We start from the raw sequence: 19146 nt of genomic DNA, 5'->3' as shown, positions 1-19146 counted from the left end.
AGGAAGAGAACAGTCTTGCCTTGTGATTGTCGAGCGGTGTTCATTCATCCGTTGTCATAGCATCTGCATGGTTTCCCCAATGTACCATGCCTCGGGACATCCTTTCCTGCAGCGTATCAGGTAGACAATGTTGGCCGAGTTGCAAGAGTAGGTACCGTGTACCTGGTGGATGGTGTTCTCACGTGAGATGATGGCATCCATGTTGATGATCCGGCACGTCTTGCAGCGGTTGCTGAGGCAGGGTTGTGTGGTGTCGTGGTCACTGTTCTCCTGAAGGCTGGGTAGTTTGCTGCGGACAATGGTCTGTTTGAGGTTGTGCGGTTGTTTGAAGGCAAGAAGTGGGGGTGTGGAGATGGCTTTGGCGAGATGTTCGTCTTCATGAATGACATGTTGAAGGCTCCGGAGAAGATGTCGTAGCTTCTCCGCTCCGGGGAAGTACTGGACGATGAAGGGTACTCTGTCCGCCGTGTCCCGTGTTTGTCTTCTGAGGAGATCGGTGCGGTTTTTCGCTGTGGCGCGTCGGAACTGTCGATCGATAAGTCGAGCGCCATATCCTGTTCTTATGAGGGCATCTTTCAGGGTTTGGAGGTGTCTGTTGCGATCCTCCTCATCCGAGCAGATCCTGTGTATACGGAGGGCTTGTCCGTAGGGGATGGCTTCTTTAATGTGTTGAGGGTGGAAGCTGGAGAAGTGGAGTATCGTGAGGTTATCCGTGGGCTTGCGGTACAGTGAGGTGCTGAGGTGACCGTCCTTGATGGAGATGCATGTGTCCAAGAATGCAACCGATTCCGGAGAGTAGTCCATGGTGAGTCTGATGGTGGGATGGAACTTGTTGATGTCATCATATAGTTGTTTCAGTGATTGTTCACCATGAGTCCAAAGGAAGAAAATGTCATCGATGTATCTAGTGTATAGCATCAGTTGAAGGTCCCGTGCGGTGAAGAAGTCTTGTTCGAACCTGTGCATGAAGATGTTGGCATATTGAGGTGCGAATTTGGTCCCCATGGCTGTTCCGTGTGTCTGGAGAAGAACTGGTTGTTGAAGGTGAAGACATTGTGGTCCAGGATGAAGCGGATGAGTTGTAAAATTGCATCTGGAAACTGGCAGTTGTCGGCGTTGAGTACTGAGGCAGTTGCAGAAATGCCATCATTGTTGGGGATGCTGGTGTAGAGTGCCGAGACATCCATTGTGACCAGGAGTGCTCCTGGTTCAACTGCTCCATGTGCGTTGAGTTTCTGTAGGAAGTCCGTCGTGTCGCGACAAAAGCTGGGGATTCTTTGTACAATGGGTCTCAGGATGCCCTCGACATAGCCGGAGAGGTTCTCTCACAGGGTCCCATTGCCCGATACGATGGGACGGCCGGGTGTGTTTGCCTTGTGTATCTTCAGGAGGCAGTAGAGATCTCCAACGCGTGGAGTACGTGGGATGAGAGCACGGAGGGTGTTCTGAAGGTCCGGATCAAAGGTCTTGATCAGAGTGTTGAGTTTACGGGTGTGTTTTTTGGTCGGATCTGCGGGTAACTATCTGTAGTGTTCCTCGTTCTTCAGTTGTCGTTACACTTCTTTGCAGTAATCCGTTCTGTTCAGTATGACGATGGCCCCTCCTTTGTCTGCTGGTTTGATAACAATGTTGCGGTTGGTCTTGAGAGCGTGGATGGCGTTGCGTTGTGCTTGGGTGATGTTCGGGGCTGTCTTGTGAGTGCGGCTGATGAATTTGGTGTTGACGCACCTCCTGACGGCTTGGGCATACATGTCAAGTCGAGGGCAGCGGCCTTCCGGAGGAGTCCAATTCGACTCTTTCCTCTTCGGATGCACTGCGGATCTCTCTATCGGCTGTTCCGGTTCATTGGCTGTCTCATTGTGTTCGCGGTTGGCCTCTTGGGGTTTGTGGAAGAACTCCCGCAGCCTCATTCGCCTGATGAATTCCTCTGTGTCAGCTGCGAGACTGATGGGGTCTATTTTGGTGGTGGGGCAGAAATTGAGCCCTGGGCTGAGAACTTCGATTTCGTCTGGTTGAAGTGTGTAGTCGGACAAGTTGACAATGGACTTCCCTGCAGTGGTACTGTTTTCTACTGTGGTACCGGGAGAGGCTTGGTTGCTGCTGGTGGTGATGCCGAGTTTCTCAAGTTTCCTGTTCTTGGTGTGCATGTAGATGGTGAAGTTCCTTTGTCTCGTCTGCTTGGCAGAGTTTCGCAGCTGGTCTGCGTCCTGAGCGCAAGTTGAGAATATGGACTCTATCTTGGTTTCCAGGCTGCGGCGTTTGGTGTATGAGGTGTTTGAGGAATGTGAGAGAGGTGCGACGGCAAAGTCTCTCAGCTTAGTCTGTGTTATAGGTTGACCTGAGTGGGTTCATGATCTGTAGTCCTTTCGGTATCTTGTCTGCTTATATATTGGCCTAAATATGCCATGTTTGTAAACTAACCTCCACTCACCTGATGAAGGGGCAGTGCTCCAAAAGCTCGTGATACCAAATAAACCTGTTGGACTTTAATCTGGTGTTGTGAGACTTCTTACTGTGCTTACCCCAGTCCAACGCCGGCATCTCCACATCAGTGATAAACGGGAGGAACAGCATCCGGTAGAGACAAAGTTACTGTGAAAATCCCCTAGTCTCCACACTCCGGCGCCTGTTCGGGTTACACTGAGGGAGAATTTAGCACGGCCAATGCACCTAACCAGCACGTCTTTCAGACTGTGGGAGGAAACCCACGCAGACACGGGGAGAAGGTGCAGACTCCACACAGACAGTTGGGCGGCATGGTAGCACAGTGGTTAGCACTGCTGCTTCACAGCTCCAGGGTCCCGGGTTCGATTCCCGGCTCGGGTCACTGTCTGTGTGGAGTTTGCACATTCTCCCCGTGTCTGCGTGGGTTTCCTCCGGGTGCTCCGGTTTCCTCCCACAGTCCAAAGATGTGCGGGTTAGGTGGATTGGCCAGGTTAAAAAATTGCCCCTTAGAGTCCTGAGATGCGTAGATTAGAGGGATTAGTGGGTAAAATATGTGGGGGTAGGGCCTGGGTGGGATTGTGGTCGGTGCAGACTCGATGGGCCGAATGGCCTCCTTCTGCACTGTAGGGTTTCTATGATTTCTATGATTCTAGTGACCCGAGCCGGGAATCGAACCCAGGTCCTTGGCGCTGTGAGGCAGCAGTGCTAACCCACTGTGTCACAGAGCCAGATTAAACCTTGCTGCTTTCACCCGTAGGCCACCATCTGCACCTGTCCTACCGGCGTCCACCACCCCCTCACCTTTATTTCGCGAAGCCTGCCTCCACAAGATCTGGGCGATGTCCCTTGTCCAGGCCTGCTTGATGTCCGTCGACTCGGCCTGAAAGACGTAGGCCTCATTGGATCGGCGGCGGCGCCGGAACCACACCTCGAAGCGGAGCCCGCTGTCCCCGATGTTCTCCGTGAGTCCCGCGTCCGCTGTCTGAGGTGAAAGTGGGAAATAGAGACGGGGTTAATTTTGTGATATATATATATATATCTATAGATGATTTGAAGGAACACATAACTGGTTTGATTAGTAAGTTTGCGGACGACACAAAGGTTGGTGGATTTGCGGATAGCGATGAGGACCAACAGAGGATACAGCAGGATATAGATCAGTTGGAGACTTGGGCAGAGAGATGGCAGATGGAGTTTAATCCGGACAAATGTGAGGTAATGCATTTTGGAAGATCTAATACAGATAGGAAATATACAGTAAATAGCAGAACCCTTGGGAATATTGATAGGCAGAGGGATCTGGGTGTACAGGTACACAGGTCACTGAAAGTGGCAACGCAGGTGGAGAAGGTAGTCAAGAAGGCATACGGCACGCTTGCCTTCATTGGCCGGGGTATTAAGTTTAAAAATTGGCAAGTTATGTTGCAGCTTTATAGAACCTTAGTTAGGCCGCACTTGGAATATAGTGTTCAATTCTGGTTGCCACACCACCAGAAGGGTGTGGAGGCTTTGGAGAGGGTACAGAAAAGATTTACCAGGATGTTGCCTGGTATGGAGGGCATTAGCTATGAGGAGAGGTTGGAGAAACTTGGTTTGTTCTCACTGGAACAACGGAGGTTGAGGGGCGACCTGATAGAAGTCTACAAGATTATGAGGGGCATGGACAGAGTGGAGAGTCAGAATCTTTTTCCCAGGGTGGAAGATTCAATTACTAGGGGCCATTGATAGAAGGTGCGAGGGGCAAGGTTTAAAGGAGAAGTTTTTTTTACACAGAGGGTGGTGGGTGCCTGGAATTCACTGCCGGGGGAGGTAGTGGAAGCTGATATGATAGTGACTTTTAAGGGGCGTCTTGATAAATACATGAAGAGGATGGGAATAGAGCGATATGGTCCCCAGAAGGGTAGGGGGTTTTAGTTCAGATGGGCAGCATGGTTGGTGCAGGCTTGGAGGGCCGAAGGGCCTGTTTCCGTGTTGCAATTTTCATTGTTCTTTGGTCTGGATAATAATTCTCTGCCCATTGAAGCAGTGGGAGGCTACCTCGTTAAATATGTTTAAGTCACAGGGAGATAGATTTCTGATCAATAAGGCAATTAAGGGTTATGGGGAGCAGGCGGGTAAGTGGAACTAAACCACTATCAGATCAGCCATGATCTTATTGAATGGCGGGGCAGGCTCGAGGGGCTAGATGGCCTACTCCTGCTTCTATTTCTTATGTTCTTATGTTCTTATAAAAGGTTGCTACGGTGTCAGACTGCACCACTGCTTAACTCATAGAACATAGAACATAGAAAAGCTACAGCACAAACAGGCCCTTTGGCCCACAAGTTGCGCCGAACACGTCCCTACCTACTAGGCTTACCTATAACCCTCTATCTTACTAACTTCCATGAACTTATCCAAAAGTCTCTTAAAAGACCCTATCGAATCCGCCTCCACCACCACTACCGGCAGCCGATTCCACGCACCCACCGCCCTCTGAGTGAAAAACTTACCCCTAACATCTCCTCTGTACCTACTCCCCAGCACCCTAAACCTGTGACCTCTTGTGGCAACCATTTCAGCCCTGGGTAAAAGCCTCTGAGAAGCCACTCTGTCAATACCTCTCAACATCTTATACACCTCTATCAGGTCACCTCTCATCCTTCGTCTCTCCAAGGAGAAAAGACCTAGCTCTCTCGACCTATCCCTCATAAGGCATGCCACCTAATCCAGGCAACATCCTTGTAAATCTCCTCTGCACCCTTTCTATGGCTTCCACATCCTTTCTGTAATGAGGTGACCAGAACTGGGCACAGTACTCCAGGTGGGGTCTGACCAGGGTCCTATACAGCTGCAGCATTATCTCCCGATTTCTAAACTCAATTCCTCTATTGATGAAGGCCAGTATTCCATACGCCTTCTTAACCACAGCCTCTACCTGCGACGCTGCTTTGAGTGTCCTATGAACCCGGACCCCAAGATCCTTCTGATCTTCCACACTACCAAGCATCTTACCCTTAATATTATATTCGTTCATCCTATTCGACCTGCCTAAATGAACCACCGGACACTTATCTGGGTTGAAGTCCATCTGTCCACTTCTCCGCCCAGTCTTGCATCTTATCTATGTCTCGTTGCAACTGCTGACATCCCTCTACACTATCCACAACCCCACCAACCTTTGTGTCATCAGCAAACTTGCCAACCCATCCTTCCACTTCCTCATCCAGGTCATTTATAAAAATTACAAAGAGCAAGGGTCCCAGAACAGATCCATAGAACCATAGAACCATAGAGAATTACAGCTCAGAAACAGGCCTTTTGGCCCTTCTTGTCTGTGCCGAACCAGTTTTTGCCTAGTCCCACTGACCTGCACTTGGACCATATCCCTCCACACCCCTCTCATCCATGAACCCGTCCAAGTTTTTCTTAAATGTTAAAAGTGACCCCGCATTTACCACTTTATCCGGCAGCTCATTCCACACTCCCACCACTCTCTGCGTGAAGAAGCCCCCCCTAATATTCCCTTTAAACTTTTCTCCTTTCACCCTTAACCCATGCCCTCTGGCTTTTTTCTCCCCTAGCCTCAGCGGAAAAAGCCTGCTTGCATTCACTCTATCTATACCCATCAAAATCTTATACACCTCTATCAAATCTCCCCTCAATCTTCTACACTCCAGGGAATAAAGTCCCAACCTATTCAATCTCTCTCTGTAACTCAGCTTCTCAAGTCCCGGCAACATCCTTGTGAACCTTCTCTGCACTATTTCAACCTTATTTACATCCTTCCTGTAACTAGGTGACCAAAACTGTACACAATACTCCAAATTCGGCCTCACCAATGCCTTATATAACCTTACCATAACACTCCAACTTTTATACTCGATACTCCGATTTATAAAGGCCAATGTACCAAAGGCACTCTTTATGACCCTATCCACCTGTGACGTCACTTTTAGGGAATTCTGTACCTGTATTCCCAGATCCCTCTGTTCAACTGCACTCTTCAGAGTTCTACCATTTACCCTGTATGTTCTACTTTGGTTTGTCCTTCCAAAGTGCAATATCTCACACTTGTCTGCGTTAAATTCCATTTGCCATTTTTCAGACCATTTTTCTAGTTGGTCCAAATCCCTCTGCAAGCTTTGAAAACCTTCCTCACTACAGTTGTATGAAATGTACAGGCAGCAAGGAACACCTCCAATCTTTGTATCATCAGCAAACTTGCTGATCCAATTTACCACATTATCATCCAGATCATTGATATAGATGACAAACAACAATGGACCCAACACCGATCCCTGCGGCACACCATTAGTCACAGGCCTCCACTCAAGAGAAGCAATCCTCCACAACCACTCTCTGGCTTCTCCCATTGAGCCAGTGTCTAATCCAATTTACTACCTCCCCATGTATACCTAGCGACTGAACCTTCCTAACTAACCTCCCATGAGGGACCTTGTCAAAGGCCTTGCTGAAATCCAGGTAGACAACATCCACCGCCTTCCCTTCATCCACTTTCCTGGTAAACTCCTCGAAAAACTCTAATAGATTGGTCAGACATGACCTACCACGCACAAAGCCATGTTGACTCTCCCTAATAAGTCCCTGTCTATCCAAATATTTGTAGATCCTATCCCTTATCACACCTTCCAATAACTTGCCCACCACCGACGTCAAACGTCCTGGCCGATAATTTCCCGGATTTCTTTTGGAACCTTTTTTAAACAACGGAACAACATGAGCCACCCTCCAATCATCCGGCACCTCCCCCGTGAATACTGACATTTTAAATATGTCTGCCAGGGCCCCTGCAAGTTCAACACTAGCTTCCCTCAAGGTCTGTGGGAATACCCTGTCCGGTCCTGGGGATTTATCCACTCTGATTTGCCTCAAGACAGCGAGCACCTCCTCCCCTTTAATCTGTAAAGGTTCCATGACCTCCCTACCTGTTTGCCCTATTTCCGTAGACTCCATGCCCGTTTCCTCAGTAAATACGGATGCAAAAAAAACATTTAGTATCTCCCCCATCTCTTTTGGCTCCATACACAGTGTACCACTCTGGTCTTCAAGAGGACCAATTTTATCCCTCACTATCCTTTTGCTCCTAACATACCTATAGAAGCTCTTTGGATTTTCCTTCGCTCTGTCTGCCAAAGCAACCTCATGTCTTCTTTTAGCCCTCCTGATTTCCCTCTTAAGTAGCTTCTTGCACTTTTTATACTCCTCGAGCATCTGATGTGTTCCTTGCTGCCTGTACATTTCATACAACTCTCTCTTCCTCTTAATCAGTGTTGCAATCTCCCTCGAGAACCAAGGTTCCTTATTCCTATTTATTTTGCCTTTAATCCTGACAGGAACATACAAACTCTGCACTCTCAAAATTTCTCCTTTGAAGGCCTCCCACTTTCCATTTACATCCTTACCAGAGAACAACCTGTGCCAATCCACACTTCCCAGATCCCTTCTCATTTCATCAAATTTGGCCTTTTTCCAGTTTAGAACTTCAACCCGAGGACCAGATCTATCCTTATCCACGATCAGGTTGAAACTATGTCACAGGCCTCCACTCAGAGAAGCAATCCTCCACAACCACTCTCTGGCTTCTTCCATTGAGCCAGTGTCTAATCCAATTTACTACCTCCCCATGTATACCTAGCGACTGAACCTTCCTAACTAACCTCCCATGAGGGACCTTGTCAAAGGCCTTGCTGAAATCCAGGTAGACAACATCCACCGCCTTCCCTTCATCCACTTTCCTGGTAACCTCCTCGAAAAACTCTAATAGATTGGTCAAACATGACCTACCACGCACAAAGCCATGTTGACTCTCCCTAATAAGTCCCTGTCTATCCAAATATTTGTGGCATTATGATCACTGGATCCAAAGTGTTCCCTCACACTCACATCCATCACCTGCCCTAACTCATTTCCCAATAGGAGATCCAATATCGCATCCTCTCTAGTTGGCACCTCTATATACTGATGTAGAAAATTCTCCTGAACACATTTTACAAACTCTACCCCATCTAAACCTTTAACAGTATGCGAGTCCCAATCTATATGTGGAAAATTAAAATCCCCTACTCTCACAACTTTGTGTTTCTTGCAGTTGTCAGCTATCTCTCCGCTGATTTGCTCTTCCAATTCTCGCTGACTATTGGGTGGTCTATAATACAACCCCATTAATGTGGTCATACCTTTCCTGTTTCTCAGCTCCACCCATAGGGCCTCTGTAGACAAGCTCCCTAATCTATCCTGCCTGAGTACCGCTGTAACATTTTCCCTGACCGACAATGCCAATACCTTTTATCCCTCTGCCTCTATCCTGCCTGAAACATTGGAACCCTGGAACATTGAGCTGCCAGTCCTGCCCCTGGGGGAATCAGCTGCCAGTCCTGTCCCTGGGGCAATCCACTGGTGACCGACCTCCATGCTGAAAAAGACCCATCTCCAACCACTCTTTGCCTTCTCTGGGCAAGCCAGTTCTGAATCCTCAAAGCAATGTTCCCTTGTATCCCATGCCCCTTCACTTTCTCAATAAGCCTTGCATGGGGCACCTTATCAAACGCCTTGCTGAAATCCATATAAACTACATCTACCGCTCTTCCCTCGTCTATGTGTCTAGTTACATCTTCAAAAAATTCAATTAGGCTCGTAAGGCATGATCTGCCTTGGACAAAGCCGTGCTGGCTATTTCTGATCATACTATTCCTCTCCAGATGTTCATAAATCCTGCCTCTCAGGATCTTCTCCATCAACTTACCAACCACTGAGGTTAGACTCACTGGTCTATAATTTCCTGGGCTATCTCTTCTCCCTTTCTTGAATAACGGAACCACACCCGCAATCCTCCAATCCTCCGGAACCTCTCCCATCTCCATTGATGACGCAAAGATCATCGCCAGAGGCTCAACAATCTCTTCCCTCGCCTCCCACAGTAACCTGGGGTACATCCCATCCGGTCCCGGCAATTTATCTAACTTGATGCTTTTCAAAAGCTCCAACACATCCTCTTTCCTAATGTCCACATGCTCAATCTTCTCAGTCAACTGCAAGTCTGTACTGCAACTACCAAGATCCTTTTCCACTGTGAATACTGAAGCAAAGTATTCATTGAGTACCTCTGCTATTTCTACCGGTTCTATACAGACTTTCCCACCGTCACATTTGATAGGTCCTACTCCTTCAGATCTTATCTTCTTGCTCTTAACATACTTGTAGAATGCCTTGGGGGTTTTCCTTTATCCTGTCTGCCAAGGCCTTCTCATGACCCCTTCTTGCTCTTCTAATTTCCCTCTTAAGTTCCTTCCTACTAGTCGTATACTCTTCTAGATTTCTAACATTACCTAGCTCCCTGAACTTTTTGTAGGCTTTTCTTTTCTTCTTGACTAAGTTCGTTACAACTTTCGTGCACCATGGTTCCTGTAACCTACCATAACTCCCCTGTTTCATTGGAACGTTGCTGTGCAGAGCTCCAGACAAATTTTCCTTGAAAATTTGCCACATTTCTTCTGTACATTTCCCTGAGAAAACCTCCTTCCAATTTATGCCTCTAATTTCCTGCCTAATAGCATCATAGTTGCCCTTACTCCAAATAAACACTTTCCTAGCTTGACTGATCCTATCTCTCTCCAATGCTAATGTAAAGGAGATAGAGTGAATGCAAGCAGGCTTTTTCCGCTGAGGCTAGGGGAGAAAAAAACCAGAGGGCATGGGTTAAGGGTGAAAGGAGAAAAGTTTAAAGGGAATATTAGGGGGGGCTTCTTCACGCAGAGAGTGGTGGGAGTGTGGAATGAGCTGCCGGATAAAGTGGTAAATGCGGGGTCACTTTTAACATTTAAGAAAAACTTGGATGGGTTCATGGATGAGAGGGGTGTGGAGGGATATGGTCCAAGTGCAGGTCAGTGGGACTAGGCATAAAATGGTTCGGCACAGACAAGAAGGGCCAAAAGGCCTGTTTCTGAGCTGTAATTTTCTATGGTTCTATGGTTCTATCACTATCCCCAAAATACTCTCTCACTGAGAGATCTGACACATCAACCAGAAACTGAACAGGACCCAGCCATACAAATACTGTGGCTACCAGAGCAGGTCAGAGGCTGGGAATCCTGTGGAGAGTAACTCACCTCCTGACTCCCCCCAAAGCCTGTCCCCCATTTACAAGGCACAAGTCAGGAGTGTGATGTAATACACCCTACTTGCTTTGATGAGCGCAGCTCCGACAACACTCGAAAAGCTCGACACCGTCCAGGACAAAGCAGCCCCGCTTTGATGGGCACCCCATCCACAAACATTCGCTCGCATAGTGGCAGCAGTGTGTGTGTACCGTCTACAAGATGCACTGCAGTCACTCGCCGAGGCTCCGTCAACAGCAACTTCCAAACCCACCACCTCTACCGTCTAGAAGGACGAGGGGGCAGCAGACACATGGGGAACACCACCACCTGCAAGTTCCCCCTCCGAGCCCCACTCGCCATCCCGACTTGGGAATATACCGGCCGTTCCTTCACTGGGGCTGGGGTCAAAATCCTGGAACTCCCTCCCTAACGGCACTGTGGGTGTTACCCACAGCACACGGGGACTGCAGTGGGTTCATGAAGGGCAGTTCATCCACCACCTTCTCAAGGGGCAATCAGGGATGGGCAATAAATGCTGGGCCCAGTCCAAGCAACTGCCTTGGGCGGGAGCTGGATTAACATCAGTATAGTTTCAGTCAGTCGCACAGGGTGCTGGGGGGAGAGGGGTTACTGAGTGACAGTGTGAGGGAGCTGGATTAACATCAGTACAGATACAGTCAGTAACACAGGGTGCTGGGGGAGAGGGGTTGCTGAGTGACAGTGTGAGGGAGCTGGATTAACATCTGTACAGATACAGTCAGTAACACAGGGTGCTGGGGGGAGAGGGGTTGCTGAGTGACAGTGTGAGGGAGCTGGATTAACATCAGTACAGATACAGTCAATCGCACAGGGTGCTGGGGGAGAGGGGTTACTGAGTGACAGTGCGAGGGTGCTGGATTAACATCAGGACAGATACAGTCAGTAACACAGGGTGCTGGGGGAGAGGAGTTACTGAGTGACAGTGTGAGGGAGCTGGATTAACATCAGTACAGATACAGTCAGTAACACAGGGTGCTGGGGGAGAGGGGTTACTGAGTGACAGTGTGAGGGAGCTGGATTAACATCAGTACAGATACAGTCAGTAACACAGGGTGCTGGGGGAGAGGGGTTACTGAGTGACAGTGTGAGGGAGCTGGATTTACATCAGTACAGATACAGTCAGTAACACAGGGTGCTGGGGGAGAGGGGTTACTGAGTGACAGTGTGAGGGAGCTGGATTAACATCAGTACAGATACAGTCAGTAACACAGCGTGCTGGGGGGAGAGGGGTTACTGAGTGACAGTGTGAGGGAGCTGGATTAACATCAGTACAGATACAGTCAGTAACACAGGGTGCTGGGGGGAGAGGGGTTACTGAGTGACAGTGTGAGGGAGCTGTATTAACATCAGTACAGATACAGTCAGTAACACAGGGTGCTGGGGGAGAGGGGTTACTGAGTGACAGTGTGAGGGAGCTGGATTAACATCAGTACAGATACAGTCAGTAACACAGGGTGCTGGGGGGAGAGGGGTTACTGAGTGACAGTGTGAGGGAGCTGGATTAACATCAGTACAGATACAGTCAGTAACACAGGGTGCTGGGGGAGAGGGGTTACTGAGTGACAGTGTGAGGGAGCTGGATTAACATCAGTACAGATACAGTCAGTAACACAGGGTGCTGGGGGAGAGGGGTTACTGAGTGACAGTGTGAGGGAGCTGGATTAACATCAGTACAGATACAGTCAGTAACACAGGGTGCTGGGGGAGAGGGGCTACTGAGTGACAGTGTGAGTGAGCTGGATTAACATCAGTACAGATACAGTCAGTAACACAGGGTGCTGGGGGAGAGGGGTTACTGAGTGACAGTGTGAGGGAGCTGGATTAACATCAGTACAGATACAGTCAGTAACACAGGGTGCTGGGGGAGAGGGGTTACTCAGTGACAGTGTGAGAGAGCTGGATTTACATCAGTACAGATACAGTCAGTAACACAGGGTGCTGGGGGAGAGGGGTTACTCAGTGACAGTGTGAGAGAGCTGGATTTACATCAGATGGCTTGTGTGGGAATAGGGTTAACAGTCTGAGGCATTCCTTGGGTCTGAGCCCATTCTCGTTTTAAATCTCATTGCTGGCTTCCTCTGTCGTCTTGTTTCTCTTGCTCTGAACCTTTGATGAGGGAGTGGGTGTGCTAAGTTTGGGACTGGGCCTATGTCAGCAGGGGGATTTCCTGTGCGTCTGTGTTTATGTGCATTTCGTGGCCTTTTTTCCTTTATCACATCATCAAGGAATGTGCAGATTCAAAACATGATTCTGAGCTGTCTGTCATCTCAGCTCAGTCCCACCGTCAGGGTCCTCTTTCAGACAAGGGTCTTTCATTAGTAGCCCCATTTAAAGAGGGAGTCTCTCTGTCAGGGACTCCTTTTAAAGAGGGAGTCTCTCTGTCAGGGACTCCTTTTAAAGAGGGAGTCTCTGCGTCAGGGACCCCTTTTAAAGAGGGAGTCTCTCCGTCAGGGACCCCTTTTAAAGAGGGAGTCTCTCCATCAGGGACCCCTTTTAAAGAGGGAGTCTCTCCGTCAGGGGCCCCTTTTCAAGAGGGAGTCTCTCCGTCAGGGACCCCTTTTAAAGAGGGAATCTCTCCGTCAGGGACCCCTGTTAAAGAGGGAGTCTCTCCGTCAGGGACCCCTTTTAAAGAGGGAGTCTCTCCATCAGGGACCCCTTTTAAAGAGGGAGTCTCTCCGTCAGGGACCCCTGTTAAAGAGGGAGTCTCTCCGTCAGGGACCCCTTTTAAAGAGGGAGTCTCTCCGTCAGGGACCCCTTTTAAAGAGGGAGTCTCTCCGTCAGAGACCCCTTTTAAAGAGGGAGTCTCTCCGTCAGGGACTCCTTTTAAAGAGGGAGTCTCTCCGTCAGGGACTCCTTTTAAAGAGGGAGTCTCTCCGTCAGGGACTCCTTTTAAAAGTGAAGTCTCTCCATCGGAAGCTAACAGGGAGGTATTTATTGGTGAAAACTCAGTCTCTGGAAGAATAAGTCAACTTCTCAAGAATGATAGAACAGAAAATAAACACGGTTTGTTTGAAACATCACCGTCCCCCCGTGTAAACAGCAAAATGCCGTGAATGCCATAAGCTCCATTTCACACTGCGTGGTTGGGGTTGTGGCCATTCCTTGCAGTTGGCACCATCCACCTCCCGAACAGGCCTCAGGCAGTATTCCTGATGTTATCCAGCCAGGATGAGAAATTATCTTGCCGCAGCAAACCAATTATTATCACTACCATTATCCCTACGAGGCTCGTCTCCAAATTCTGTGGCCTGGGGCTCGGCTCCTCCCTCTATGACTGGACCCTAGACTTCCTAACTCACAGACCACAATCAGTGAGGATAAGCAACAACACCTCCTCCACGATCATCCTCAACACCAGTGCCCCACAAGACTGTGTCCTCAGCCCCCTACCATACTCCTTCTACACCTATGACTGTGCGGCCAAATTCCCCTCCAACCTGATTTTCAAGTTTGCTGACAACACCACCGTAGTGGGTCTGATCTCAATGACGAGATGGTGTACAGACGGCATGAGCGGCACAGTGGCACAGTGATTAGCACTGCTGCCTCACAGCGCCAGGGACCTGGGTTCGATTCCCGGCTCGGGTCACTGTGCGGAGTTTGCACATTCTCCTCGTGTCTGCGTGGATTTCCTCCGGGTGCTCCGGTTTCCTCCCACGGTCCAAAGATGTGCAGGTTAGGTGGATTGGCCGTGCTAAATTGCCCCTTAGTGTCAGGGGGACTAGCTAGGGTAAATGCATGGGGTAATGAGGATAGGGCCAGGGTGGGATTGTGGTCGGCGCAAACTCGATGGGCCGAATGGCCTCCTTCTGCACTGTAGGATTCAATGATTCTATGCACCTATGACTGTGTGGCCAATTTCCCCTCCAACTCCATTTTCAAGTTTGCTGACAAAACCACCATCGTGGGTTGGATCTCAAACAATGACGAGACAGAGTACAGGAATGAGATAGAGAATCTGGTGAACTGGTGCGGCAACAATAATCTCTCCCTCAATGTCAACAAAACAAAGGAGATTGTCATCAACTTCAGGAAGCATAGTGGAGCACATACCCCTGTCTACATCAATGGGGATGAAGTAGAAATGGTCGAGATATTCAAGTTTCTAGGTGTCCAGATCATCAACAACCTGTCCTGGTCCCCCCATGCCGACGCTATAGTTAAGAAAGCCCACCAACCCCTTGACTTTCTCAGTAGGCTAAGGAAATTTGGCATGTCCACTGCAACTCTCACCAATTTCTACCGATGCACCATAGAAAGCATCCTTACTGGTTGTATCACAGCTCGGTATGGGCTCCTGCTCTGCCCAAGACCGCAAGAAGCTACAAAGGGTTGTGAATGTAGCCCAATCCATCACGCAAACCAGCCTCCCATCCATTGACTCTGTCTACACTTCCCTCTGCCTCGAGTAAAGCAGCCGGCATAATCAAGGACTCCACACACCCCGGACATACTCTCTTCCACTTTCTTCCATCGGGAAAAAGATACATAAGTCTGGGATCACGTACCAACCGACTCTTGGAGCAGCTTCTTCTCTGCTGCCATCAGACTTTTGAATGGATCTACCTCGCATTAAGCTGATCTTTCTCTACACCCGAGCTGTGACTGTAACACAACATTCTGTACTCTCGTTTCCTTCTCTATGAACGGTATGCTTTGTCTGTATAGCATGCAAGAAACAATACTTTTCACTGTATCCCAATTCATGTGACAATAACAAATCAAATCAATTAAATTCCCAACAGAATCAAACGCCGCAGAAGGCTGTTCGATCTGTGCCAACTCTGTGAACGAACCAACCAATTAATCTCCCTGCCACCACCCCCTCCGCCACCACCCCCTCCCCCACCCACAGGCGGCCCACCTGGGTTCGGAGTGGCGGCCCCACCAGACATTTTGTTGCCCGGGCTCAGACTTGTCACATTCCGCCAGTTTCCGTCCGTGTAGGTTTTTTCCTATCAGTGTGACTGAAGCGATATGCACCTGGTGTATCGTGCACAGTTTTGGTCCCCTTATTTGAGGCAAGATGTAGTGGCATTGGAGGCAGTTCAGAGGAGGTTCACTGGATTGATTCCAGAGATGAGGGGTTTGCCGTATGAAGAGAGATTGAACAGTTTAGGCCGATACTCTCTGGAATTCAGAAGAATGAGGGGAGATCAAATTGAGGTATACAAGATGGTAAAAGGTGTGGATAAAGTAGACTTGGAGCGGCTGCTTCTGCTGGTGGGGCATTCTAGGACGAGCGGTCATAGTCTTAGGATAAGGGGTAGCAAATTAAAAACAGAGTTGAGGAGAAACTACTTCTCCCAAAGGGTTGTGAATCTGTGGAATTCGCTACCCCAAAGGATGCTGGGACAGTGAGTAAATTTAAACAGTAGTTAGACAGATTTTTAATTGGTAATGGGTTGAAGGGTTGTGGAGAGAAAGCAGGAAAATGGGGATGAGGAGCATGTCAGCCATGATCGAATGGCGGAGGAGACTTGATGGGCCGAATGGTCTAACTTTGTTCCTATATCTTATGAACTTACGTAAAGCAAGGGCAAGTGAAGTATGTATCGCAGCTTGGTATGGCTCATGCTCTGACAAGACCGCAAGAAACTACAAAGGGTTGTGACCATTGCCCAGTCCATCGCGCGAACAAGCCTCCCATCCATTGACTCCGTCTCCACTTCCTGTTGCCTTGGGAAAGCAGCCAGCATAATCAAGGACCCCACACATCCCGGACATACTCTCTTCCACGCCAAGATCTCTCACTTCATCTACCCCTCTCAATATATTCCCATTTATTTTGTATTCCCTGTCACTGTTTGACCTTCCCAAATGCATTCCCTCACACTTATCAGAGTTGAACTCCATCTGCCACTTTACCCATATCACACAACCATATATGGCCCATCGAGTCTGCACCAACCACAATCCCACCCAGGCCCTATCCCCATAACCCCACGTATTTACCCTGCTAATTCCCCAGACATTAAAGGATAATTTATCACGGCCAATCCACCTGACCTACACATCTTTGGACTGTGGGAGGAAATCGGAGCACCCGGAGGAAACCCACGCAGACACAGGGAGAACATGCAAACTCCACACAGAGAGTGACCCGAGACCGGAATCGAACCCGGGTCCTTGGCGCTATGAGGCAGCAGTGCTAACCACTGTGCCGCCATGCCGCCCCCTTTTGTAGATTGTAGCTACCCTCTACACTATCCACTACTTGGCCAATCACTGTGTCTTCTGCAAATATCCCAATCATATCCCCCACGTTCACGTCCAAGTTATTAACATATTACACAAACAGCAAGGGTTCCAACATCGAGCCCTGCTGAACACCATTTGAAATAGCTTTCCATTCGCAAGGGCATCCATCGGCCATTACCCTTTGTTTCCTGTTATTAAGCCAACATTGGATCTAATTCCACTGAGTAAGGAAGTTAAAACTAGAGGACACAGCCTCAAAATAAAGGGGGGTCGGTTTAAGACAGAGTTGAGGAGGAACTTCTTCTCCCAGAGGGAGGTGAATCTCTGGAATTCTCTGCCCACTGAGGTGGTGGAGGCTACCTCGCTGAATATGTTTAAAGCGCGGATGGATGGATTCCTGATCAGTAAGGGAATTAAGGGTTATAGGGATCAGGCGGGTAAGTGGTACTGATCCACGTCAGATCAGCCATGATCTTATTGAATGGCGGGGCAGGCTCGAGGGGCTAGATGGCCTACTCCTGCTCCTAATTCTTATGTTCTTATTACCCTGTACCCAATGGGCTTTTACTTTTTTGACCAGTCTGCCATGTGGGACCTTGTCAAATGCCTTATGAAAATCCACGTAGACAACATCCACTGCACCATCTCATCGTTCCTCCTCGTCACTTCCTCAAAGAATTCAATCCAATTTAAAGGCATGACCTTCCCTTAACAAAGCCATGCCGACTCTCCCTGACTGGTCAATGCCTTTCTAAGTGCAAGTTTCTCTAACCTCATAGGATTGATTTATCCACCACTGATGCAGGACTAGAATCATAGAATCCCTACAGTGCACAAGGAGGCCATTCGGCCCATCGATTCTGCACCGGCAACAATTCCACCCAGGCCCTACCCCCACAACCACACGCATTTACCCATGCCAGTCCCCCTGACACTAAGAGGCAATTTAGCATGGCCAATCCTCCTAACCCGCACATCTTTGGACTGTGGGAAGAACCCAGAGCACCTGGAGGAAAGCCACACAGACACGGGGAGGACATGCAGACTCCACACAGACAGTGACCTAAGTTGGGAATCGAACCCAGGTCCCTGGCGCTGTGAGGCAGCAGTGCTAACCATCGTGCCACCACGCCCCTGACTAACTGGACTATAATTATTTGGCATTTCCTTTGTACGCTTTTTAAACACATTTGCACTCCTCCAGTGCCTCGCCCGTGTCTAGTGAAAGTTGGAAAATAATCCTCAGAGCATCTGCTATTTGATCCCTGGCTCCTTCAACATCCTCGGGAACACTGCATCCGGCCCTGGCGACTTTTCCATTTTAAAGGCTTTCAACTCCTCCAACATTATAACTATTTTATCCAATGCTTCAAAATGCTCCTCTTGAATTTCTATATCAACATCATCTCTTTTCTTTGTGAATATGTAGTCAAAAAAGTTCCCATATCCTCCGCATCTTCGCCCAAGTTCCCTCCTTCATCTCCGATAGGTCCCACTTTTTTTCTTAACTGTCCTTTTGCTCTTATTATAAAGTTTATTTTATTAGTGTCACAAGTTGCCTTATATTAACACTGCAATGAAGTTACTGTGAAAATTCCCTAGTCGCCACACTCCAGCGCCCGTTGGTGGACACTGAGGGAGAATTTAGCACGGCCCAATCCACCTAACCAGCACGTCTTTCAGACTGTGGGAGGAAACCCACACACAGACACTGGGAGTGAACGTGCAAACTCCACACAGGCAGTGAGCCAAGCCGGGAATTGATGAACCCGGGTCCCTGGTGCTGTGAGGCAGCAGTGCTAACAACTGTGCCACCGTAGTGGTAAGACATCTTTGGGTTTTCCTCAATCTTGCTTGCTAATATATTTTCTTGTCCTCTCTTTAATTTCCTTGTTTCTTTTTTTTACTTGATCCCTGTACTTTCTATACTTCTCTCGACTATCTGCAGTGTTGAGGGTTTTGTGACTATCGTAAGTTTCCTTTTTCTGTTTAATCGCCCCGTGTTTTTTAGACAACCAGGGGGGTCTAGGTTTGGCAGCACTGTTCTTATTGTTGGAGGGGACATGCCTGCTTTGTACTCTGACGATCTCATTTTTTAGTGCTTGCCACTGGTTTCCCACTGATCTTGTCCAGTCTACCTCAGCCAAATCACTTCTCAGTTCCTCAGAGAGGAAATTTGGCATGTCAGCTACGACTCTCCTCTCACCAACTTTTACAGATGCACCATAGAAAGCATTCTTTCTGGTTGTATCACAGCTTGGTATGGGCTCCTGCTCTGCCCAAGACCGCAAGAAACTACAAAAGGTCGTGGATGTAGCCCAATCCATCACGCAAACCAGCCTCCCATCCATTGACTCTGTCT

At 48.6% G+C, this 19146-nt stretch overlaps 1 protein-coding gene across 1 annotated transcript in view; it reads right to left on the bottom strand.

Moving 5' to 3' along the window:
* LOC144486901 (puratrophin-1-like) overlaps positions 1 to 19146 on the bottom strand; it is a 249901-nt gene that overhangs the window by 27237 nt on the left and 203518 nt on the right. The window contains exon 9 of the mRNA XM_078204932.1: positions 3247 to 3427. Within this exon, the coding sequence (XP_078061058.1) occupies positions 3247 to 3427 (181 nt within the window). The remainder of the gene's footprint in view (positions 1 to 3246; positions 3428 to 19146) is intronic.

Source organism: Mustelus asterias, unplaced genomic scaffold (assembly GCF_964213995.1).
Source record: "Mustelus asterias unplaced genomic scaffold, sMusAst1.hap1.1 HAP1_SCAFFOLD_510, whole genome shotgun sequence".
In the NCBI taxonomy this organism is placed as follows: domain Eukaryota; kingdom Metazoa; phylum Chordata; class Chondrichthyes; order Carcharhiniformes; family Triakidae; genus Mustelus; species Mustelus asterias.
The sequence above is the reverse complement of the archived record's forward strand: the minus strand, read 5'-3'. Positions and strand labels throughout refer to the sequence as shown.